This window comes from Strongylocentrotus purpuratus, unplaced genomic scaffold (genome assembly GCF_000002235.5).
Source record: "Strongylocentrotus purpuratus isolate Spur 01 unplaced genomic scaffold, Spur_5.0 spur5_scaffold_6, whole genome shotgun sequence".
NCBI classification, from domain to species: Eukaryota; Metazoa; Echinodermata; class Echinoidea; order Camarodonta; family Strongylocentrotidae; genus Strongylocentrotus; species Strongylocentrotus purpuratus.
Genome location: NW_022145612.1, coordinates 43,126,223 through 43,151,705, shown reverse-complemented (window position 1 = coordinate 43,151,705; position 25,483 = coordinate 43,126,223). Strand labels below are relative to the sequence as shown.

The 25,483-nt window shown below is 35.8% G+C and overlaps 1 protein-coding gene across 1 annotated transcript; it reads left to right on the top strand.

Moving 5' to 3' along the window:
• Positions 1 to 3,498: 3,498 nt before the first annotated feature.
• LOC100890091 lies at positions 3,499 to 23,937 on the top strand. The gene is made up of 3 exons (XM_003723314.3): positions 3,499 to 4,404; positions 19,822 to 19,972; positions 21,201 to 23,937. Exons 1-3 carry the CDS (start codon positions 4,176 to 4,178, stop codon positions 21,226 to 21,228), a joined length of 408 nt encoding a protein of 135 aa, XP_003723362.1. The 5' UTR covers positions 3,499 to 4,175; the 3' UTR covers positions 21,229 to 23,937.
• The last annotated feature ends 1,546 nt before the right edge of the window (positions 23,938 to 25,483 follow it).

Genomic DNA, 25,483 nt, shown 5'->3' with positions numbered 1-25,483 from the left:
GGGTTATAGGATACTATTAAAGTATAATGGTGACTGTTGCTATTATACCATGCACTAAAAAATAAACCATGGTAACTGGCATAATGTAGCACTATTCTCTAAAGAAGCGAGGGAAGCATCCCCGAGGAAAGTTATAACAATGCTAGTAACCTGAAAGAATCGACGGTACCAAATGAGAAAAGCAAAATAAACTTATGCTTTATGTCTTTAATCAAAACAAAATTGAAAAAAAAAACGAAAAGCGTTTAATAGTGAATTAGTTATTTTCGATGTTTTAACTACACACACACCAACACCAACGCTTGCGGAGCGGAGCACGGTTCCACAGTGACTTGACTGATTCTTTCTTGTTGTTGTCGTTGTTTTATTTTGGTTTTTATACTTTCTTTCTATTAATAAAGTTGAAAATAATCTCATAATTCCTATAAAACAACAAATGAAATTTCACATTAAAAAATCACAAATTATTTTTCACAGCTTATACATTGCCATAATCGCATAAATCATAATACAATATTCGAAAAAATATTAATATTTAAATCAAGTCTGAAATATTTTTCATTCAAGTAAAATTTGCAATTCCTGTTTTGTTGAATCTAGAGAGAAGAGTTAATAATTGAGAAAAAAAGGGAAGAAAGAACAACAGTTCTGCGATATAGGAACATATTGCGATATTGATACCTTAAATCTTTTATGGTTTTCATGATATAACTTCACAGCGTTACAAAATGGTAGAATATATATATCTTCTGCGCCTAACAATTTAATGCAGCTTTAAACTTTGAGTATATAAAAAAAAAGTTTCTCAGATTAAGGAAATATACTTTGGATAACAGACTACGTAAATTTTAGTATAAGATGTTGAATATGAATAATATCAAATATGAATGTGAGAAAATTGGAAAACTTTCAGAAAAGTTTTTAAAGTTTCCAATATCATAGAAATCAAATTGGAATGATATTTATATTGGCATTGGAATTATTGGTAAATCAAACTAAATTAAACTACATTGCATCATCATTAATATGATTATTTTTATTATAATAATGATTATTACTATGATTGTGATTATCATTATTATTACTGTTTTCTTCCCTCATACATTGAGACTGTGTTGAGAAGATAGGGGGGGGGGGGGGTGTCGGCTGTGAGTGTAATGGGAATGGGGAGTATGATAGTGTTGTGTGTTTATTGGACTATAATTGTGTATGCATGTGGGGTGGAAAAAGAGGGAATGTCATTTTGTGTTTGTTGGTGTGTGTGTGTGTGTGTGCGCGCGTATGTGTGTGTGCGTGTCTGTGCTTTGCCTCGTGTTCATTTTTGGGTAATTTTCTATCTTCGGGATAATGCTATACTATATTTAAAGAGTATTGCTTGTTTATTTACAAAGTATTGTTTAATTCAAAAGAATAAGAATTTTTATTCTTCTTTAATATTAATTTGGTTGAAAAAGAAAATGTACGTATTTACTTTGACTTGTAAATGATTGAATTTAATTGATGGAATAAGTATTTACTACATTTTGATTTGACTACTTTTTTTTGGAGAAAAAAAACTCACGGTATATTCAGGATATACAATGAATTACGTCACAACTTGTACATTTTGTTCTTATGGTAGAACTATTATACATCACTTGAGCAATCCCTGTCCAATCGCTGCAAGAGAATATTTTGATATGGAATACTATAGATGAAATGGGTGTTATTGAGATGTTATTTATAAACTCTTGTTAATATCGATGGTTATTCTCGTTATCTCTGGTTATTCACGCATTCGCATTTTAACGGTGTCATTTTTAGAAATCCGTTCATTAAACCAAAGTATGGACCAAGGTATATTGGGAGATTAAAATAGAAATGTGCGAGTAGAGTGTTTCATGGATAATTGATCATCGAAGCAATGAAAGTGGCGGAGCATCCAATCCGATGAAATGAAGAAAAAAAAATGGAATATTATTTTCCTTGCATTTTTACTATATAACGATACATCAACAGTGATCAAATCACACGCAAACTTTTTGTAGCTTCGATTGTAATTAAAAAATTGTGTTCATTATTTCTCATAACCTGAATTCAGAAGGTATTAGTTCAGCATTACGGCGAAATGTTTTCCGAATCCTTACATTTCCAAAGAAGTCTAAGATTTAAAGAGGCGGCACCCCATAAAACTTCACCCCAAATACTTCAAATATCATTACGAAAATCAGCTCTTCCTCACTTAAAAAAATAGTGTGTCGTTTCTTTTCTCCTTTCATCAGGGTTTTCCATCATTTGACCAGATATTGTAAGAGGTAAGAGTTGAAATGGAGTACTTCGTTTCATCAAATTTAATATGGCTAAACTATGATAATTAAGAGTGTTCATTAGCATATGAAACAAATGTAAAAATATACTTTGTGACAACAAAGGGTGGCAACATTTATTATCGCAAACACTAAGTTTAGTAGGATTTAAACTCTCTAAGATCCATAACGTTGTATGATGTCTAGTCTATTACTCATCGTTAAGTTGTGAAAGTGATTTTAAGTAATGGCTAAAAAATATCTTGAAGCAATTAATCTGATTGTTAATGAATGTATATTTTATGATTACTCATAATTACGTTTGTAATGTTTTTATGGTTACTCTAGGCATACAGTATCACTGACCCACCATCGTGGAATGCACTAACAAGGTATAAAAAGTAAGCTCTCAAACGTAGAGTAAAGATTAGTTAGGTTATTTATTATATCTCGCTATCTTTAACAAGGTTTAATTACAAAATTGCTACTTTAAATCCCTTGGTAAATCTGCACCAAGCGTATAATGTGGTTAAATAAAAAATTCGAACCTTTAATCTGTTCGAAACGTCGACTCTCGTTCACACCCCTTCCTACCCCCACCCCCGCATTTATCGCCTCGTTCACCAGACCTTTTCAGGACTCCATACACGAATGAGTACTTCTTCCTCCTAATTTTCTGTACTTATTTACCAACAACCTCATTGGTTACTCCATAGGACGAAACCTGCAAAAACATCACCCTCACTCTTTCTTTTTTTTTTTTTTTTTTTTTTTTTTTTTTTTTACTTCCTTTCCTCTTACAAACCCAAACAGTCCTTTTCAGGACTACCCTCATTACATAACATCAAACCAAATCAATGTTATACACACCACCATGCAAACCTCAACCTTGAAGAATCGTATAATCTACTTGGTATCTATTAATAACTAATCTTGAATTAGAAGCGGAAGTCTTTTTACCTGGTTTATATAGCTTTACCCTGAGAATATAGATACAGATTTGCCTAAATTACTTCCGAAAAGAGATATGTTAATTGGAATTTTTGACCTTTATTAAAAGGACGAAGTGCGTAATCAAGAGAGCTGTCCAATTACCAACGTCACTATATTACAACGTTGGAATCAGTTAAACTGTCTCTCGACCAATCAGAAGCGAGTATGAAGAGACAAAGCACAAACTGTTGCTCAGAGTGGAGTATAAAGACGTGAAGCTTTGGGAAGATCCGTGTCTCAGCAAAGCACACATCAACAACCAACATCACGGGTCGCAGTCAAAAAAGAAGCGAACTGTAAGAAAGTAAGACGACATTCGCAAAAAACGAAAGACGGGGGGTTACAGTTCAAATCTACCGGGATAGGGAGCTAGCAAGCCTCAAGTAGACATTTTGGCTTCTAAGTTCATTGATTTCTCTGTTTTCGAGGGCCCTTCAGAAACGAAATACGTCAAAACGCACACCACGGGGGAGACCAATAAGAAGAGCATAACGTGCCGCGGAAACTCAGCGTGCAGAAACGAGCTGGAAGCAAAGAGAGACCGTTCAATATCAGTAAATGCTAATGCGGACAGCACTCAACAGTTGGTTTGGTTCTTTGAAATTGAATACGGGGGTCCCAGCCAGAAGTTTCCTATTCCTCACTCTCTGCATCATTACCACTTATATTGTTTTATGCGGATTGTAGATTCGACGAGAACACGGGATCAACCTGATGCACGCATACATTTTAGAAAGAAACATTATAAACAAACATCAGTCCGCCGAGAGTAAAACAAATCGATTTTAGTTTCCAAACCTTCTCTTCATTTGCAAATCAAACTTGTAGTCGCCATTGACTACTGATCGCCCGCCTGCTGGTCATCCTTCGTCCATCAAGTCGACTTCCATCCCGACAATGTACCCATCACTTAGTGGTCACAGACAGCATCGATCTGGAGCAGGTTGCTCATGGAGGATCCATCCATTACACCTGTCTTCTACCACCACCATGTTCCTGGTCCTTCTTCTCACCTGTTTGCTCCTTCAATGTGGGTCCGGCAGTGCCTCAGCTCAGGAGATCAGATCCCCTGGTGGTAAACCACATAAGTTCATGAGATGGGGCAAGAGATTTCTCGACACCCAAGGTATGTTATTTCATCTCTTTTTTTAACCCATCAGGGCACCGTTTCACGAAACCGTCATAAGCACTGGTTTCAATGGGGTGTCCTCAAACTTGTACTTGTGTGACGGTTTTGTGAAACTCTGCTCGTTTCTTATGTTTATTCTTCATACTCTAATGAAAAAACTACAATCACAAACACTTCATGAAATCAACCTGCGGGGCAGTGAACAAAATCTCGGACATAGCCTCGCCTATAGGCTTAATGTGCGAACTTTACAATTACATAATTAGAACTTAGTTTGTCCAAGTAATACATTAAGTTACCTACAAGAAGATTTCTCAAAAATGTCTGTTGTTGCGTAAATGTCAACATAAATTATAGATTAAAAACAAAAAACATACCTAATGCTCCCGGCAAATTGTTTGTGTTAATTTGCGTTCTCTGTCCCTTGTTCTTTGCCTACACTAATCTTATTACTTATTCTGTTTCTGTCTCAGCTTGCACTTAACTATGTCTCAACCCCTCCCCTTCCAGTCAGATCTCACAAAAACGTATCTATTGAATCATTATCTTCCACGAAATACCATACAATTCCTTTTTAATGCATAAAGATAATTCACACCAACGTAGACACTGAATGATTGTCTTTCAAGAAATACCATACAATTTTGTTTCAAAACATTGTTTCAATGCATTAGAGTTAATTCACAGCAACGGAGTTACTGAATCATTGTATTTCAAGAAAAAAAACATACAATTCCTTTTTAATGCATTAAGTTAATTCATTTGATTAAAGCGACGTCATAGTGTATAGCATTCTTTAAATCAAATATTAAATAACTTCATATCTTCTTTAGATCTTTATAGAAGCAACGTGTCATTAATTTTTTTTTTCTTCAAATAATTATTCAAGAACTAATACTAAGAGCGACTTCTGAAAGCATGCTGACGAGGTGTATCCATTTCCACTGAGTATACCAATGTCAGACATGACCACTGTATATCATTCTATGCAAACGCCCACTCTAGATACCACTTAAAACAAAGACAATTATATTAGCAGATAGGTATGCAACAGCTGCTCCGATTTATTTCCCTAGTCACTGCCATGATTGTGGATAGGAAATAATTGCAATAAATCAGTGGCATACCACCGGGAAAAACCGATGGGGACGCCTCCCCCTAACCCCCAACCCTATCAAATGGCGTACACACAAGAAGAAGCAGAAGCAGAAGAAGAAGAAGAAGAAGAAGAAGAAGAAGAAGAAGAAGAAGAAGAAGAAGAAGAAGAAGAAGAAGAGAGATAGAGAGAGAGAGAGAACAAAAAAAAAGCGAGCAAGTGAAAAGGAATAGGAAAAGTAAAGGCATCGTGAAAGGAAGAAGAGATGACCCACACCCACCCACACCCACTCCCTCATTCTTGGTCTCTTGCATTTCATCTACCTAATATTTCCGGTGCTCTCTAATGAAATTAGTGCCCCTCACTGGCTACGCCCACGCTACGCCATTGTAAGAAATAAGGCCGTTTGTATAAGCATTGTGCTATAGTGAGAGAGTTTTCAATACTTGTTCAGGTTGGGTGCATTGTATCGGCTGGGAATTCTTTAAATGAGCATATAAGCATAGAGCAAAAAATACAGACGAAAGAACTCTCATCAATCATATCAATCAGTCACCCTAAATCGTAAGTTCGTCTATTCCTTAAATGTTGAAGAGAAAATACAGGATTGCATTTCACATCGAATCCGATACTTTAATCCCTACTGAGAAGATTTAGATTAATCTATAATGTCACAGGTGTATACCGGAAAAAGAAGTTTCGACTCCGATGACCGTATCACATAAAACGGTTTATAGTATACGGGGGGAAATGCCTTTGTCCTATATTGCTAGATGGATTAGCAAATTTTCCTTACATTTCTTCCTGCTGAAAATGAAGAGTATTCTCTTAAAAGTTATCAAAATGGTATGATTTGGGGGATTCCATCCAACCTACATGTACAAGGAGATTGTTAAATATAAAAAATGATATCAAACAACGAAGAACTTTGCAATTTCCCAGCTGGAATAAAAGAAAAATGTTGGAAATTGAGCATGTTGGGAGCTGATTAAAGTATTCTTTATGTCTAAGTGTTGAATGAAAAATCTCAAATCGTAGAAACTAGCATGCAAAATACAATTTATTAAAGAGTATACTTGTTTTAATCACTCACATAAGTGAGGTGTACTGGGTAAGGAAAAACGTTAAATAAGCGACTCAATTGCAATTTATAAAGGATATCGATGTGTTTCTACTTGAAAATAAAACAGCCGTGGATTTTAAAAGCAAATTATTATTATAATTCAATCATTAACATTCAAAAGAAGTGCTGGAGGTAGGATCAGCTGTGATCCACCACCGACCCAACCGGTGGAAGGTTACGCAAAGGCGGCGAAAAAACAATTACCAGAAACATCTCGATTTCTTAACCAAGCAACATTTTTGAAAGTTTGGCATCTTCCCAGGTGATTTCGGGTTTAAATTATGAGAGACTTTGAGCAGTGATAAATTGGTTCGCACATACGATAACAAACCATAATTATTATTATAATTCAATCATTAACATTCAAAAGAAGTGCTGGAGGTAGGATCAGCTGTGATCCACCACCGACCCAGCCGGTGGAAGGTTACGCAAAGGCGGCGAAAAAACAATTACCAGAAACATCTCGATTTCTTAACCGAGCAACATTTTTGAAAGTTTGGCATCTTCCCAGGTGATTTCGGGTTTGAATTATGAGAGACTTTGAGCAGTGATAAATTGGTTCGCACATACGATAACAAACCATAATCGTTCTCAATTGGTTCGATGTTGCATGATAACAAACGATTCGTAATTGTTTTTGAAGATCCATTCAATTCTTAGCGTCAAGTGCAAACCCGAAACCTTTGGCAAGCGACCGATGGAGTTAAATAACAACTCCTTTTTCATTGTTTGTTATGCCTTTCTCAGAACCGCATAAGCTCTTCTTCTTGTGATGTCTATTCGGGAAACCACCTTTTGAAATTTCTCCCGCCTTCAACTGTGCTGATTTAGATCTATTTTTGTTTAGTTGGAATTGAATCGCTGTCGTCAATCACATATTTCATCCCGTTTGCTGGTTGGGGGTCATAATCACCCTGGAAGCGAAATGTTTATTCAATTATGTACATCCTAATAAGAGCAGTCACATTAATCATCATGTTTCAGAAACCCATGTCAAGATGGGAGAGTTCTACCTCAGAAAGGGTTAATCGTTCTCCTCAATTCGGGGCTGTTTTAACATTTCTCAGATCGGAATGCATTGATGTAGTTACATGACCCGGTACATTCCACCACCACAATATTAGATACACACGTTTTCACAGACGTGGCGCCGTGTATAACTTGATAACTTTGTTAAGTCTGTCCACTTCATGTTAAGAGCAGCAATTAGTTATAGTGTTACCACTTTTGTTTTGCATTCAGGTACTCTTTGCAACCCACCTAACCATTACCCGATAAAAGGGGAGAATAAAAACGATTAGAGGAGAGAGATTAGGCAGGTTACAAAATGAGAGAAGGCAATAAGGTCGATAACAAGTACAGTGAACAGATGACACACAAATCACGTGTTATGTATTCACTCATTTACTTTATGCTTCACACAATGTGATAGAAATACTTTATGAACCACTTTGTAATCAAATTCACCGGAGGGGGGGGGGGGTGATAATGACAAAAATCACAACGCTATTCCCGCTGACTTAGTCACTCGCCATATTTACTATAATATACATCTTATTTCCCAGTTTCCCCAATTCTCTATTTCAGTCATACAGTCCTCTTAGACAACATTTGCTCTTGATAGTTATAGACTGTCCAGTGGCTCGCAAAACAAACCAATAAGCATTGCATGTAAAAATGGATTCCGTTCATAGAAATAATTCATATTTCAGGTGCATTCAACAACTCATCTTGCAAGAAAGCATCAATGCATCTGAATAATCTACATCTATTGCACGGATGTCATTTTGAAAGCGCTTTGATACGAATCAACTTTCAGTAATGATCAGGAAAGAGAAAGAATTGAAACAATGGACTTGTTATTAAAAAAAGATATTTGTAATTTTATCGGGTGGAAGGAAATATTTAAATTAATCTTAGAAAAAGGAAACTCTAAATTTCCGTTTGGTTGATCCCGGGATGGAAGTGACGGCAAAGGACTTATGGGTAGAGATCTCTAAAGTTAGTGAAAGGATTAAAAATAAAGGGAAGGAAGGGAAAGGAAACCGTAAAGAGGAAGTGAGTATCAGAAAATTTGTAAACAGGATATTACCCAATAATGAATGGCTAATAATAGTTAGAACAATGGCTATATAGTCTCTGTTCTCGTCCATACTTACATCATTAAAAACAATAACACAACATAGAAACAATAATCGAATTTGCATCCCGATGCACTGTACAACATTCTTGTAAACCAATCATCATCAATATCATCAACATTATCATGCTCGAGAAAAACTTTTGATAGTGCCACCCCAGACGTAGCACTTAAGAGAATGAAGAGAATAAAGGGAATAAATAGCAAGCCGTCATAATATCCCCGTCACCATGAGTTTGTCGATATAATTTTTGCGAGTATCTCGGTTCATTCAAAGACCTATTTAGATCAATATCTTACGTCGCCCAGGGGCTTGTGCATTGTTGGTCTACCAATGAGTGGAGAAATTAATTCGCCCATTTCACGTTTCCACCGTTCCTTTGCTAAACTGCAGAGAAAGGGATCAAAAAGCCGACAATTTTACGGTTATGGATTAGAGTTATTACTTAAAAGAATGCAACCATGTGTTACAAATGCATATTAAACGCTTGCCAAAGCAAAAAGTGCAAGAAATGTGAACATGTTTATGAGTTCGCACCTACATCACTATCATTGTCTTTAAATGAAAGTGGATTGGAAAAAAATACATTAGGGAAACATGGCTAACTATTTGATTCTATAACTACTAATTGGAGATTGAATTATGTGGGTCAAGATCGTGAATTTGAAGAAAAATAATTTATATTTCTTTGATCCATATGAAATGCTTAAAATTATTATTAAATGTAGCAATGCAGATGTTGCAAATCCAACGCAACACAAGATGTTTAGCCGTGACTAAAAATCTATGAAGAGTAAACTTGAGATTCAGAGGATGCAGGAGTAAATAATCAAACGTTTTATTGGATGTAACTATGTATTTTAATTAATTTTACTAAATTGTGATTTACATTTATTTTTTAGGAACGCAAATCAACTCCCTTCCCAAGATGCTTCATGCTCGTTGCACACGAGGCGTCGATTACGTCATTACGTTTCGTAATGTAGGACGAGCCATAATGTTTGTCCTACCTAGACACAATAATGTATTCAATTTGCATTGAAATATGGTTATTTGTAGCCGGTGAATGAAATAATTTGTAACGAAGCACTTAACAAAGATTTGTGCATTAAAGTCGATTACATAACAAAAATGGCCAATTAATTTTGATTGCGTTATTTTCTAAAGCTATACATGGTGCGCCGAAGACTGCTCCAGTGAATATGCCAGTCACTGTCCTAGTCCTTACAGAACGCCTCGCGTTGAACGGGCATTGTGAATGTCTTTTTCAAGCATTACATGGTTATAAGGGCTAATGACGTCATCATAAGAATCAGCAAATGATAATGTGTGGCTTCAGTTCAAGATGACTCATTTTTTGTGTTGATTCTCATATTGAATCCATGCTGACGTAATGACTTTAAAGGTCTTCATCGAAAACTTATTTCTTTTACCTACACCTTTCTCCCCATTTCAAAGACCTGTCTATATTTTAAGCGACAAAGTTCTTTTATACTTTATGTACCTTCAAAAACCATGTACGCATACGAGCACAGTGACAGCTTGCCAGTGGTGGAGGTGCCTAACATTTCATGCCTGAATAAAACCTTTCACTTTCTAAATTTTCCGCCCAATCGAAGCGAGCGAATTTAAATGGTAACCACTTTACTAAATGTATAGTTTCATCCTGCTTGGAGAAATCATATACACAATCTAGTGTATTCAAGAATTCCATCACTGATATCCCAGTGACACCCCACTTCATTGATATCCCAAACCTTGGGCAGACAACACTCGCCTTATAAATGAAGAACAAACGCGTGTCATTTTCAACTTAATAAATCTAAATTAATCTACTACCCCTCTCTCACGTCATAATTCAGCTCAATTAAGATGCACTTGATTTCTAGGTTTATTAGTAATTGAATGCTGACAGTTAGGTTTTATTTATAAACAATACAAGCTCTGTCGGAAATAGATGGATGTTTAAGGTTTGCCGAATGACGATCCTTAGCGAAACTGTATAAATCTCATGATTATTTTACCGTATTTTTTCCGCAAGGAACTTCTTTTAAAACTTCATTCCTGTAAGGCCACATTATATTGACACCGAATCTGTGAATATTATTGACTTCGAGTAAGAGTTCATGCAAATAGACGACTATACCCTCACAGACGTTGAAATATAAACGATGATTTGTATGTGTTATTTGGCAAGTGACTGATTATTTCTGTTCTCATAATGTAGTTAAAGTCTCCAAATTATATTGCAGCTTTCTGTCGTGTGTAGAAGTGAGGGAGTATTATAATGTGATCCTTTCGAAAGTGGGCGACATAATGGTCAAACTACTTTCTTATATTGCCCGATCTTCTGATACCCAATACAGTATAATGCACTTCGACGACATTTCCTAACCATTCTTTTATCTACTAAGAGGGCTTAAAAGGTTTTGGAGAACAAGATAGAGACTGATAATCTCTCTTTACGGGTTAGCTATTAAAATAAGCTGAATAATGCATGTCAAAAACTGTCTGTTTCGTTTTGTTTTTGCGTCGCGTACTGTTGATTGAATTCAGCGGAGTTTCAACAGATTGTATTCCCCAATTTTCAACTCTAGTAAAGCTTACGTTGTAGAAGTAGCAAGCTAACCTTAGAATATTGAATGACAGTTTGATCAAACTCTGCTTGACCCGTCGTAGGTAAACGTTTCTCTACGGATCATGACTATTCTTACGTTTCGTGACATACCGCTATTATGTGCACAATGAGCATGGACTCGCATTATTGTGTGAATGTGATTTCTTGTAATGTGATTCCGTTTTCCAGAATGATTTATATTCTTTTCTATATTGACGAAAATGCATAGAGTTCTCTTATTATTTTGATATCACTTCTTAGATTGATATAATGGAAGTAATAATGAGAATATATTCGTGAATTTATTCACTGTTTTCAGGTGAAAACGATTGAGTTGATGATATAAATGCGTGATAAAACGTTTATGTAGTTTGTATGCTGACTTACTATATAGATCCCATAATCAAAGTATCTTTTCCTAAAGTAATAATAATGATGATTTTAGTAAAAGATTTATCAATTATGGCTGATGACAGCCATAAATGTCCTGTTAAACATAACTCTCGGTATTTCTTAAGCAGTTAAAAGAAAATTAACTATCAATTTGTTTAAATTAAGTTTTACTACTTGGACTTAGAATGCGAGTCATCATTCGGTGGTGAGATTATATTACAGTTTCAGTCAATCTGTTGATTTGAGTTTAATATCACAATAAGTATTTCAATTGCGTTCTGCAGCTGGCTTTTAACTCATACAATGCACAAATGATCTCATATAGGTGTGACGTAAGAACTCGTGAATTAGTGACTGAAACATTGATTTAGCGGCAAGTCAACTTAGCGTAAAATTGCTTGTTTGAAAAATTGAGTTTATAATCAATATGACCACGGAAGCAATATTAATATAGGATAATTAAGCCATTTTGGATGTAGAGTTCGACGGAAAACACTCTGGGATTGTGTTTTATAGGATTAATGATGGATTAGGTACAGTTTGCCTCCATCGAAAATGCTTCGCCTTTCCCCAAGGCCTATAGTGGTTGTCAATGGCTACAAATCATATCAAACCAAAGCATCATCTGAATCCATCGTCGACCTTCACACTGCTTAATGGAGTTTTTTTTGTAGTTAATCTTCAAAAATTCATAATGGAAGAAAGTATGCTTTATGATATGTCGAAGGGTTTCCAAGAAATGACGGATTTCAGTGCTGATTTCAGATTTAAAACAAGTCAGAATTTACATATGGTTATGGGGTGACCGTCACGATATACGATCTCAGTTTTATGACTTCTGTAAGCCAATGTTAAGGTCCTTTATCTGAAGCTAGAATTCCTTCTACACTTTCCGGTGTCATCTCGTGAGGAGTAGAGGGGTGCTGGAGTTTATTTACCGGTACGATTGCTTTTTTTTCCTGCATTTTCCAAATACAATGACTGAATAATAAAGGACATGTAAACGTAAGGCATAATACAATATGCAAACATTATCTTGTTATTATTATTAGTGGTAGTGTAGAAAACAAAAATGGGGGAGACCGTACTCTTATGGTACAATCGTATTACCATGCATGATGACTACCAAACGACATGGAATAGAATACTAACAAAGATCATAATCAATTACAAATGGCGCCATTTGTGATTTTGGATTTCAGGTGATAACGAAAAATAGGATTTCATTGAATTGAACCACTAGCTTCAAACTGAATGTTCAAGAGTACTTTGACGATTTCTTTTAACTTTGCTATATACAAGACGTGTAATATCTAATACAAACAATACTCATGCTATTCGTCCCGTACTGTGACACAATGTTTAAACATTCCTGGTCTACAGAACCCATCTACTATACAAATTCAACATAAAAAACTAACAAAATCTTTATGCCGATTTTTCTCAAAATGTTATAAGAACTCATGATTCGCTTTGAATTGATATTTTCATGTAGATGACAGTTCACATGAACTTTTTCATTCCGCTACATTTGCGTCATAATCGTTTATTGCGACAAAAAGAAGTGTCAGCCATGATTTCCGCCCGTCTGCTCGTCGGTGCGAACGGGCCATGCACGGATGCGGTATTATGTCCTCCACAATCGATGTCGTGTAATATAGAATTATGCGCGAACACGAAAAGGGTCACCCCATACCATACAGAGCGTGAAATCATTTTACTAGCTCAAATTTTCAGTGAAGGTGTGACCGTTTAAACGATTTAGATTGGGTCGATCCTTTCCCCCTTTGTTATATTCACCCCCCCCCCCCCTCTTTGCCCCTACTTGTTGACTTCCGATATCTCGTATTCACTTTCTAAGAATTAAATGTGGGTTTGCTGCCGACGATTTTGATTCAATCCACTTGCATAAATTATCCCTGTTAAAAAGTATTAATGCGGAATTCATGGAAAGCTTTCCTCGCTTATTCCTCACAGTGAAAACTCTTGAACACACGCAATATCGCCAAAACGATCCGTATCTATTTTAAGAAAACATTGAAAGCACTATTGAAGGAGACCAGTATTTTTTCCGCAATTATTGAAGTCTCCCTTTAGGGACATTTTAGAACAGAACGATGTCCATCCCAATTATCAAAATTTGTAGTATAGAGGCTGCTGTAAAGAATATTTATAATGATAACTATTCTTTTTCTTCGGATTCACTGCCGGACAAAAACTTAATGAAATAAATCCGTGTGTGATGGTATGCACACAGAAAAAAATAAGTTTGAATTTACTCCCTATAGGAAGTAAATGCTTGTCGCATAAGTGACATCCCTCAGGGAGTAAATTTACTCCCCAATATAGGGTGTAAATTTACACCCCACAAGAAGGTGTAAATTTGCACCCCAAGGTTATGATTTTACTTCCTTTAAGGAGTGAAATTTGCACCCAATGGTGCTTAATTAACACCTTTTTGTTCAATTTTCATGAAAAATGGGCCCAAATTTACACCCGTGGGGTTGAATTTCGTTCAATTTTGTTTAAATTACAATAAAAAGTCATACTCAAACAGTCCTTAAAGGTACTATGTCTCATTTGCAGGCCCCCCAAAATGAAAAGTTTAATCTTCAACGGCATGTGAAAGATAATACTTAGAACTTTCCTCTAACAAACGGGCTCGAAAAGTCTTTCTGTGGGAAAATAACGACCGTATAGTTGTCGAATCGAATTTAGCGAGCGCGCTCGTTTAATTAAATAGTCTGATTTTCAGACCCTTGAAAAACTTGTTCTTTTCTAAGTACATTCATGTTCACTTTCAAACAATGTAATCAACTAAATCACCAGGCACATTAGTCCACTCAACCACATACAAAATTAATAACACCTTTCTTATGCTGACAATTCCAAGTCGTACATGATGTGACGTCACAAATATTGAACTCCCGTTCTAAAGTTAGCTTCTTCTGGTTTTAGCAGCTACAAAGGTTTTTTTCTTTTGTCTTATACTTCTAAATATGACGTGTCAAAGATTTAAAATGATAATTATTATAATCTGTGGACTTCACTCTTTCGATTGGTTTGTAATTTGTCTATATTTTTGTCAAGCCTTTGATTGTCACCTGTAAGTACTGACGGCAATTCAGTCAGCTGTATGTTCTGTTTGTAAAATCCATTTATTATTTATTAATAGGTCGATGAAACCTCTAACAAGCCCTTTATTTTATAATCCGCAAAGCTTACATTAATTTAGATACATAACTAAAATATCTTATTATATTTTAAAAGCACGTATTCTCTTATTATCATGATATACTATCAATTGTATTTTATTGCCTGTAGCGTCGAAGGCAATAAGTAAGCGTTTCAATTGCATTCGAAGAATGCTGACCACCATCTTCTAATCAAACATTAAAGATTGATAACTTGGAGATGGACAATTTGATTCATCGAAACCCAATCGTCATACTCCAAGAGATGTTTACCAAAGAAACACCCACGGTTGTTACAATTTTCGTTATAAATATACACACCTGATATCGAGCGTGCGGAGTCAGATGAAACGCTGTAGAAGAAAATAATTTCAACGCCACAAGTGAAAAAAATATCGAAGTAACGTGACTGCGCCCTTTTACAATCGCCATGATTGTGTGCTTATTCATTTAGCGCTTGGTAATTAGATGATAATGTTAAAGCCTATACCTCGTGTTTTCGAATATCTTGTTCGTAATTTGCAATCACAGAGGAATAATGTCAAGACAGTGTTCTCCCAGGGGCACCTATATTACCTCACATCGAGATAAATTGGTACGATTTCAGAAATCTCGGAACATCAACGGAATTATATTGTTCTATGGAAATGCCCCAGAGACAGCTTGCTACCATGATGAGTTATTTTTCTTTTAAGAATAACCAGACAAAGCGGAATAATTGACAGATAGAAACAAAAGAAGGCAAGGGTTTGAAAATAGAAATATTATTTCATTATCATCTGAAAATGATGAAAAGTTATGAAATACATTTTTTTAATGTAAGGGTGTAATTTTTAGACACTGCATAGTTTTCAACCGTCTCCGTCAAGAAACTGAACGATACTCATTTCAGGCGACCCGTTCTTTGCCCGTTTTGTCTTTGAATGCAAACGACGTATACAAAAAAAAGTTTTGTTTCTTTTTCGCTGCGGCATATGAATGAAAGATATGTCGAGTGCAGATCAAAGTCATTAGCCTTGTTTGACAGCCGTGATAGATTGTTCGTTTTGGTGGGCTACGGGTAAGAATAACATCCATTTCCCTTCTTCAATGCTTAAATTGTAAATCCGAGCTTGGCAGCGGTTTCCCTGTGACGCTGCCATCAGAAATCTTAACCTTTCAGATTAATGAATTCGTTACCAAAAGTTTGCTCGTTCGTTAGTGTGGTTATAAAATGTATGCGTCTTGGAAAAAATAATCGGACGATAACCTTTACTCTTGAGCATTGATTAAAAACTAGCAGGTACGGAAAACAGCAATTAGCTAATAGCTGGTTAAGTTTTAAATTTGAAAACAATATAAACTATTTGGTTTACCGCTTCTTCGAGTTACACAACAGAACAATTTTCACGCATGAGTGTTATATAAAGAGGCTGATTGACCTGAATTTACAAAGGAGATTTGTCGACAAACCTAGGTTTATGTGCCTCATGTGACGCGTTTTGACCCGTTTCGGACCAAGGTTTGTCTGAACCTTGGTCTGAAACGCATCGAAACGTGTCATAATGACGCAGATATACCTAGGTTTGTCGACAAAGCTCCTTTGTAAATTCGGGCCCGCGTGTTTATGATTTCATCGTGTTGCACACGAAGCGTCGTTTCCACTGAGTTAGTAGGGACTTTTAGATTTGCACGTCGACAGCTTTGACTGCAACGTGTGACGTCATTTTAAGGCACTGCGCATGCGTTACGTCGTCTCAGTCGGCGATCGAGAATGCGTCAACCTTAATTTTCCTAAATCTAGTACATACATACATACATATTGATATTTATATAGCGCCTTTACATGCTCAAGGTACTAGTATGACGCGTGCGCATAAAATATACAGTTCCTCAGGTAGACAGAGGAACATCCCTTCCCTGCTATTATGTAAAAATGTGTAGAACAGGTGTCACATGCATATTCACCTGTTAAACACATTTTTACATAATAGCAGTGAAGGGATGTTCTTTTGTTGAGGGTAGAATGAGGAACTGTATATTTTGTCCTCTTTCTTTGTCCGTGATGTTCATAGTAATACTTCCTGCATGCATGTATATCGTCGAGTGCAATCTAAAACATTTTAAATTGTAGTAGTCAACATGTGCAATTAAGTACGTTGACACGCATGATCAGTCGGCGTTCGTCGTGTTCTCGTCCACTCAATCTAAAAGTCCCTACTAGGGACTTTTAGATTTGCATGGACTGATACGTGTGACGTCCATTCAAGGCAGTGCATTAAAAGGACGTCGATCGTAGCATTGACCTTTGTGCGAATCTAAAAGTCCATATTGATACCTGCGGAAGCCTGTTTTAAGGCATTTATTGCAAACGCCAATAACTTAAAGCATTGCATTGCACCGTCATTTCACATTCAATTTGCGTGCGATATCACTCGTGCATGACGTGTCAAAGGTCGCGCTAGTCTGACGCAGTCTTACGTCAGATGAATGCTGCCTCGTGTGTGGCAGCTAGACACACCTTCCTCTTCATCCATGCTTCTTACGGGTGTGCGTGCTTAGCTCTTAATTAGTAGCACTTATTAATTCGATACGGACTACAACCCGAACGGATTATTACCCCAAGGATAACGACATGGACAACCGCGTGATGGCCAATTTCCCCAAAGACAAGCTAATCCGGTCAAATAACCCCTAAAACAACTACACTACAACATCTGCCCCCGCATAACTATACCCCTGGAAACCTACACCCCAGGAAAGCTATCCGCAAAGAAAATGGCCCCAATCGACAACCAACCTCTTGAAAATGAACCCACTGACCACTGACCATGTATGTGCCCCCCCCCCCTCCCCCCAAACATCGAACTCTGGCTACGTGCCTGCTCCCAAGGGGTATTCAGATGAGGGAGAAATTGTCTGAGGGTAATCATCCACGGAAAATGTTGTTATACCATCTTATACCAAGCTCGGAATAAAAACACGTCATCATGCTTTGGCGTTATAGTAACCTTGGTAACAACACTCGTTTTGTTAGTGCATCAGAGTCCATATTACATGAAATTCATCACAGTTGATAAAGGTTCATTAACGTTTAACCGCTTTTGATTAAGATTAACAAGATTAACCATCAATCGTTTCTTGTTATTAATGCTGCTGGCTGCGTTTTGCTATTTGAAGGGATTGAAATAATGAGAATAAAATCGGACGTCAAACTGCAAAACATGAAGTTAATCTCATCCTTTCTATTTATGAAATAGGTCAAATTATTCATTGCCACGTCATTATCCACTATGAGACATAACGTAGTTGAAACCGTACTTTAAATTTATTTCATAAAGCATGTTAGGCTTAAAATACTTCGAGGTCACAATATACTACTATGTTATGTCCTCTTGCTGTACAATTTACAGGTAAACGTACTTAATCATTATAGAATACAGTAACAGTATACTAATAAAAGCGCTCAAAATATTTATTGGACGAGTGAGACTCTTTATTGCAGTGCAGTATAAAGGAGATACCACAAAGCCGACCCTTAAAACCCATATACCTTACCGAATTTCAGCTGCTATCCGTGAAGAAGTCAAAGGATATATTTCGCAAGGATAAATGCACATACGTTTATTTAACAGTTTTTTTCTTCTCGAATTGAATCTACGTATCTCTTGCCTTAAGAAAAAAAAAGAATCTTGTATCGTATCTCCGATGGTCCCGCATATGCACTTCAATGGTTTCTCATTTTTCACAATAGAAAGTACGTCATTCGAATTCTCTGTCTACCATTCATATCTTGTCATGACGTGTTGATCAAGTCTGACACTCGGGACAGAAATATTGATTCATGATATTCAATAATTATTATCATTTGTTCATCTTTTATTAATATATATATATATATATATATATAGGACAAAAAAATTCAATTTGGATAATCCTCCCTCAGGGTAATGTACCAATGATATTTTTTTTAAATGACATAAAATCAAAGAATTTTTATTTCAATTGTTTTAATCATTATTTATACATATATATATATATATATATCCTTCTGCAAAAAGAAAATAAGTCCAGGTTACAATGAAACATTGTTGAAACAAATTACAATTATTAATACGGATCTTGTAATCTAGACATGTTCGGGGAACATATACGTGAGGCACGTGCTTCCTGTAGAATCGCCATAGAGTTTATAGAGATGGATGTAATAATGCTCTTCCATAGATTGATTGAAACTTCATAATATCACCCCTTTGATTTTCCTGGAATTTCAGTCTAATATCAGCAGATGAAATGTCACAATACATGTATATACATTTATGTCATTTAAAATTGCTTTTAAAGACCACGACCTCGTCTTATAAAGACTTGCTGTGGATCCGTAATCAATCGCAAGTTTGCATTCCCCTATCTCATATGTACATAGTTTTGATTGTGATCAATCGCAAATAAGTTGCGATCAATCGCAACTGTATATACGACCGGGCCCAGTTTTGTAGACTTATGATTGATATACAGCACAGGAAGCTTTTTTGCTATTTTTGCTTTTAGACATGTATTAGTCCACTGAGTGATAGATATGAATCTAATTATTCTACATACACAGTTCTGTGTGTAATTCTGTAGTGAGAATGAATGAACTTGTCACACGAAATGAAAGAATAATCCATTTAATGACAGATTTTTCGAAGATTTAAACAATTACAGATTAATTGGAATTTATACGAGATAAATGGGTTGGCGCTGTATAAATAATCGGATGAACGGAGCCCATTGCGTCCGGGTTTTACCTCGACCTACTTTTGGGGCGTTTCCAAAAAAGATTTTCTCATGAATTTATCCCCCTTTGCATCCATTGTTATCTCTTGTAGCACTGAATGCCAAGCCGACACCTGTGGAATCCGGATCCGACGAACTGCCCAATGAACTCATGATACCCGTTATTGGAACCGATCGGATATTATGCAAGCATATCGCGGCTGGTGGTCTCTACAAATGCATTTCCTACAGGACGCCCAAAAGGTATTATACTTCAGACCATCATATTGAGAAATTCCCCCCCCCCCCCGAAAAAAAAAAAAATTACAATTAAGTAAGAAATATCAAATACAATTCAGGGATACTAAAAGTTAAGTGATTATGGCTTCCGACAAAGCTTGCAAGGCAAACATTACTTCTTCGTTCTCGAAAGAATTAGCACCCGGCGGATGTAAGACAAACGTTAACAATTCGAACATAATGATTAAGATATTTTATTGAAGACGAAAGTACGCTTCATAACATCCAAAAGTTATCCTACCCCCCCCCTCCATTTTAATGACAGTAACTGTTGCATATTAATGACTGCAAAGCGACAAAATATTTTCTTCTCATTAAAAAGAATATTCGAGGTTACAAGGGGACAAGGTCTTTCGGGAATAATCTTCATGATAATATTACAAAACAGAGGATATTGGTTGCTTAATCACGGTAAAAATGAAATCATGAAGAGACTGTAGTTGGAAACCACATGAATATTGATCATACCCTGAAAAATCGAATAATATGGTACACAGTAGCCCTACCAAAATATTCAGTAATATTTGAAACACAAAGTCTTTCTTGAGTTCGTACTATAAACTTCACTGTATCTTTATTTAGCCTGTTGATACTGAATTGTCTAACACTGTCTGAGAAAATGAGAACCTTTCCTGATTGTACAAGACATCTTAGGGGAATGAAATGACGTGATAAAATACAGATTGCACGCTTCACCCTACTCCGTTATCCACACATCGGTCTGCACATAAATTAGCTTAGTGCAACCTGAAATTAACATAAAATATAAGTTTATAATTATCAGTCTTCTTTCAAATAATCATATTTAGGAAATAGATCCTTCTTGCGTTCAAAGGGTGTTGTTTTTCCTTCATTCTTTTCGCAAAAATACCATATTTATTTCATACTTCTCAAATATTATCCTTTGACCATTAAATTTCGCTACTTGACACTTCAAATTTAAATCGACTTTCGAATTATGTGGATTAAAAGTATCGCTAGATCTTCATTTTGCCCCTTTAAACCCTCCTATTTTGCTCCATATACATGTTCATATTTATTCCACAATAATTCAATCCAAGTCCCAATTTTAATTGAATTAAGTTTAAAACTGTATTGATTTAAGTTTAAAACTGTATTGATTCAAGTTTAACATGGTATTGATATAAGTTTAACATTGTTTTGATTTCTTTACTCTTTTTTCTTTTGGCAGCGATTCTGTGTATGACATGGAGCAATGAAACCCAACAGACAAATAGCGGAGCATCTCATTGACCCTATGAGGACCACAGACAGATATACCATGTATGGAATCAATGGCTCTCTGAATTTGAGTGGCAACCAGAGGGTTAAACGATGTCTTCAACAATCATCTCCTCCTATACCCTTCTCTTCATCCTTCTTTTCCTCTAAGGCTTCATCATCATCGTCATGATAAGGAAAAAAAAAACCTAACTCTCACCATTTCTGAAAATTTTGTTACATGAGAAGCAGTAACGGAATCTTAAACTTAATGCTGGTATCACATTCGAAATAACGTGATGAAGTCCGGGTGCGGTTTCTTTTATTTAGAGGTGGTGTGTCCTTTTATGTAGGCATACGATCTATTGAAAGCTGTCTTCTCATACTGATATATGCCCATATGAAAGCGCTTCTCTTAAATTCTTTCTCTTTTGGTGAAATTCAATTGTATTTACGATTATATTACGAATTACAATATTGTAAAGTCGACCATCATTTCTTGCGCACACATTAGGAAATTGAAATAAGTTCTTCTATTTATTGTTAATGAATACTTATGATAAAAATCGAAACATCACAAAACGGATACACCAGAAACTCCAGTGGGAGGGAATTATTATTTGTTATTGATTTAATATAGTATCGAAGCGCTACTTTGGGCAACTTATGCAATAATTGAAGACTATTCATTCTTTGAAATTATGAACCTGTATATACAAAAAGTAACTTGTAGTTGCTTCATAAAATCATTTATCAAATTCTATATCCATGCTATTTTCAATAACAAAAAATATCCAAAAACACTTTACTTTATATAAAGTGGATAAGGTAGTTAGGGAAAAGAACATATAATATCTGCATTATTACTTAGCATATTAAATGAAACATGATTGTTTACATAATTATAAAGCCAGTTGTTTGGTATTTGTCCGCTCTACATAGTCATCAAAGAGAAATTTTAAAAGAGTGACACATAATAGAGATTATGCCTCTTTCGTGTTTATGAAGGCAACTTTTTTTTTTCGAGGTTTACATGTTTTCTTTTCCATTTTATCTTGATTCGATAAAACTTTAAATGCTTGACTTGTGTGGATGAAAATGTACGAGAATATGTGCGCTAGCATGTTTGTACAGCCCTTGATCAAGACTTGTGTCAGCCGTCCTCGATTAGATGGTAGAAAAGAACACACACTGCGAAAGATTAAATAAAAAAACTTTAACTTCAAATATCCACAGATTTGTCTATGATTTATTTAAAATCTCTTACAGTAGTATTAATCAGTGATTTTTATTTTATTGGGCACAATTACAACCCGATGACCTTGCGGATAATATTTTAATCCTACTTTATTATGATCAAAAGTATTTTTAATATTGTATTTTGATTGCTAATTCATTGCTGTATTATCGTTCAAATATTTTGATGTTTGATCGAGTTTCGTACAGTTTAAAAACACAAAGAATTATTCTGAAATCCTAGAAATGTGAATAACTATTTATTTCTTGAAATTTATTACTTGCTGATCTTGATAACATAAAATAAGGATTAGGTCGTTTGGGAAAAAGAAAAAGTTGGCCTACTACGAATGTTTTCATGTACATGAAAGTCTGCGATACAAATAATGTTGGATGATGCCGCTCCAAAATATCTATAATGAGTAGGTAATTAATTCAATGGTATGATGGATTTGTGAATGTAAATGCTGTTAGTGTATAGTATATTCTGTCCATTTTATCATGAGAACAATTTAAATCTCCATGTAATCATGCAAAAATATAAATGAGTTAATCTAAAATAATAGACGAAATATAGAATAGCTTACAAGTAGTCACAGTTTAGAGTACAGTAGAAAATGTTGGTACAGTTGCGACAGTGAAGACGCTTATTTTTTCTTTTTCTTATTACTGTCGAAACTACGCATTATCTTCATCCGTCATAAAATTGTAATAGGAACATTGTTGTAAATATTACGCTGAAGACAACCAACGAAAAGATGTAATATTCTCTGTATTTGCATACGTCGTCTCGTAACAACCTTTGATTTCCGCTTAATCTATCAGTGAGAGCCCTTTCTTTAAAGACAATCTATGTAACTACTGATTTATTCGTACTTAAGCACCCATTTTATCAAATATGTAATTATACGACGTGCTCTTGTTGGATTAAATTTAGAATCATATCCACTTACATAAATCTTATTTTTCAACAAGAGTGCGTATTTGTAATCAGCAACAAGTTGAACAAAAATGAGAGAGAAAAAGCAATGGTATTAATAGAAGTCTGAAATTCTTCTTTTTCTCAGTGAAATTATCTTGGGGGAGGTAAAGTTAAGTAGTACTTCTAAATAACATAAACTTATTAATATACCTAATATAAATAACCCGTAAAATTGGCCATTTAGAAAATTCAATTTGCATTTATGTTTTTTTCATGGTCTTGGTAATAGACCTTACTGTACGTACGAAATGTATTTCTTATTTCGCCTGTAATAAAAACAGCTTTGTGATACGATCCATTGTCATGTTTAAGTATTACATAAAGCATTGATCATGTTATGTTTCTACTCCATAAGACATGAGACAAAGATAATTTCTCTTAGCCTTATAAATAGCTTCCTGTTAATGATCTACATATCGACAACAACTTTTGAGAGACTCTTTTTATTTCCAAAATTCATTCAAATAAACTATACATTGGCTTAACGAAATTGCGATTCGTTTCTGTCTTTATTTTTTCGACCATTCATTAGGAGACATACAATTACCCCATAAAACTATTCTTTCATTTCATCCCCTCTTTCCCAAGTGACATTTATCCAAGATGTTTGTCGACTTTTACACGAAATGTATTAATAATCTCACCATAACAACAAAGTATTCTTTGTAAAGTACAGGTCGTATCATTATTGACCTCAAGTAACGACATCATTTCATACACTCGAGATTCATAGAACATTAATTCATAGAACTTTCCGAATCAGTTACACGGAGCCTAGTTCTACACTTTAAAACAAATAGTATGGAATTACAGCGAGGGTAAATCAAGGTACAACAGGCGTGATAAAGGAAAAAGTTGGGAGAAAAAATATAAGGAAATTCAAGGGAGAGAGAGAGACAGACAGAGAGAGAGACAGAGATACAGAGATACTGAGAGAGAGAGAGAGAGAGAGAGAGAGACACACACACACACACACACAAACACACACACAAACAGTGGGAGAGGGGTAGAGAAGATGATGTATCGGGAGGCAGAGAGACAGAGGAAGAGGAGAGGGAAAGAGACAGAGAGAAGGGGAGGAGAGATGGGGCCTAGTAATGGAGAGAACGAGAGAGCCAGGGTGGATTAAAGAGTAAAAGTCAGCATGGGAAGAGAGAATGGGAAGAGAGAGAGAGAGAGAAAGGAGACAGAAGAGTAGATAGAGAATGAAAGGCGGAACACTGCAATGATTCAAACGACAATATACATGACTCGTGATGAGTACAATAATGTTTGACATTTCTAGAAGTGCATGAACTCTGAGTAGACATTGTAGTCTAGCGACGATCTTTGTGAGATACCTTCTAAAAAAACGAAACAACATGATCATAATGACAGCCTCAATAGTCTGATAAGGCGGTATTTACCTCTCCAAGTTGACTCAGGGTAACATGATCAATATACTGCTGCAACATCGCAGACACAGTGACACTTTTACATACTGTCTGGCATAGATTATAGATTCATACATTTGAATTCATAAGTAGATTTGCACAAAGGAGATCATATTAGACAGAACTCTAACAGAGCTTTTTCCCTTGTTAAACATGACTTGGTCCCCGCGTCGGCTTCACTTGAATTAGTAAAATACGGGCTCTCGATCTAACTGCAAATACAGGGAAAAGAAAAGAATAATAATATAATAATATTGGATATTAATAGCGCACATATCCACCATGTATGGTGCTCAAGGCGCTCCGACTATTACCCCGGCGTCATTTTTTTCTGCGGCACAGATTGGGGCTTTTTTTTAAAAAAGAGGTCTTGATTTAACCCTAACCCTAACCCTAAACTTTCCCATAGGCTCAACACGCACCTAACCCCAATCTGTGCCGCAGAAAAAAATAACGCACCCCGGCCGGCTCTGCTAGGCGGCCGATTTCGGCGCTCTCAGCATTCAAGGAATTCCTTCATACCGGTACCCATTTAACACCTGGGTGGAGAGTGGCAAATGTAGATCAATATCTTGCCAAAGGACATTAGTGCCGTGGCGGGAC

What these genes read in the sequence shown, in the direction of transcription:
- LOC100890091 (XM_003723314.3), top strand. Translation starts at nt 4,176, where the DNA reads ATGTACCCATCACTTAGTGGTCACAGACAGCATCGATCTGGAGCAGGT. An exon ending in GAGATTTCTCGACACCCAAG is followed by an intron (nt 4,405 to 19,821) that starts GTATGTTATTTC and finishes TATCTCTTGTAG; the next exon opens with CACTGAATGCCAAGCCGACA. An exon ending in TCCTACAGGACGCCCAAAAG is followed by an intron (nt 19,973 to 21,200) that starts GTATTATACTTC and finishes TTCTTTTGGCAG; the next exon opens with CGATTCTGTGTATGACATGG.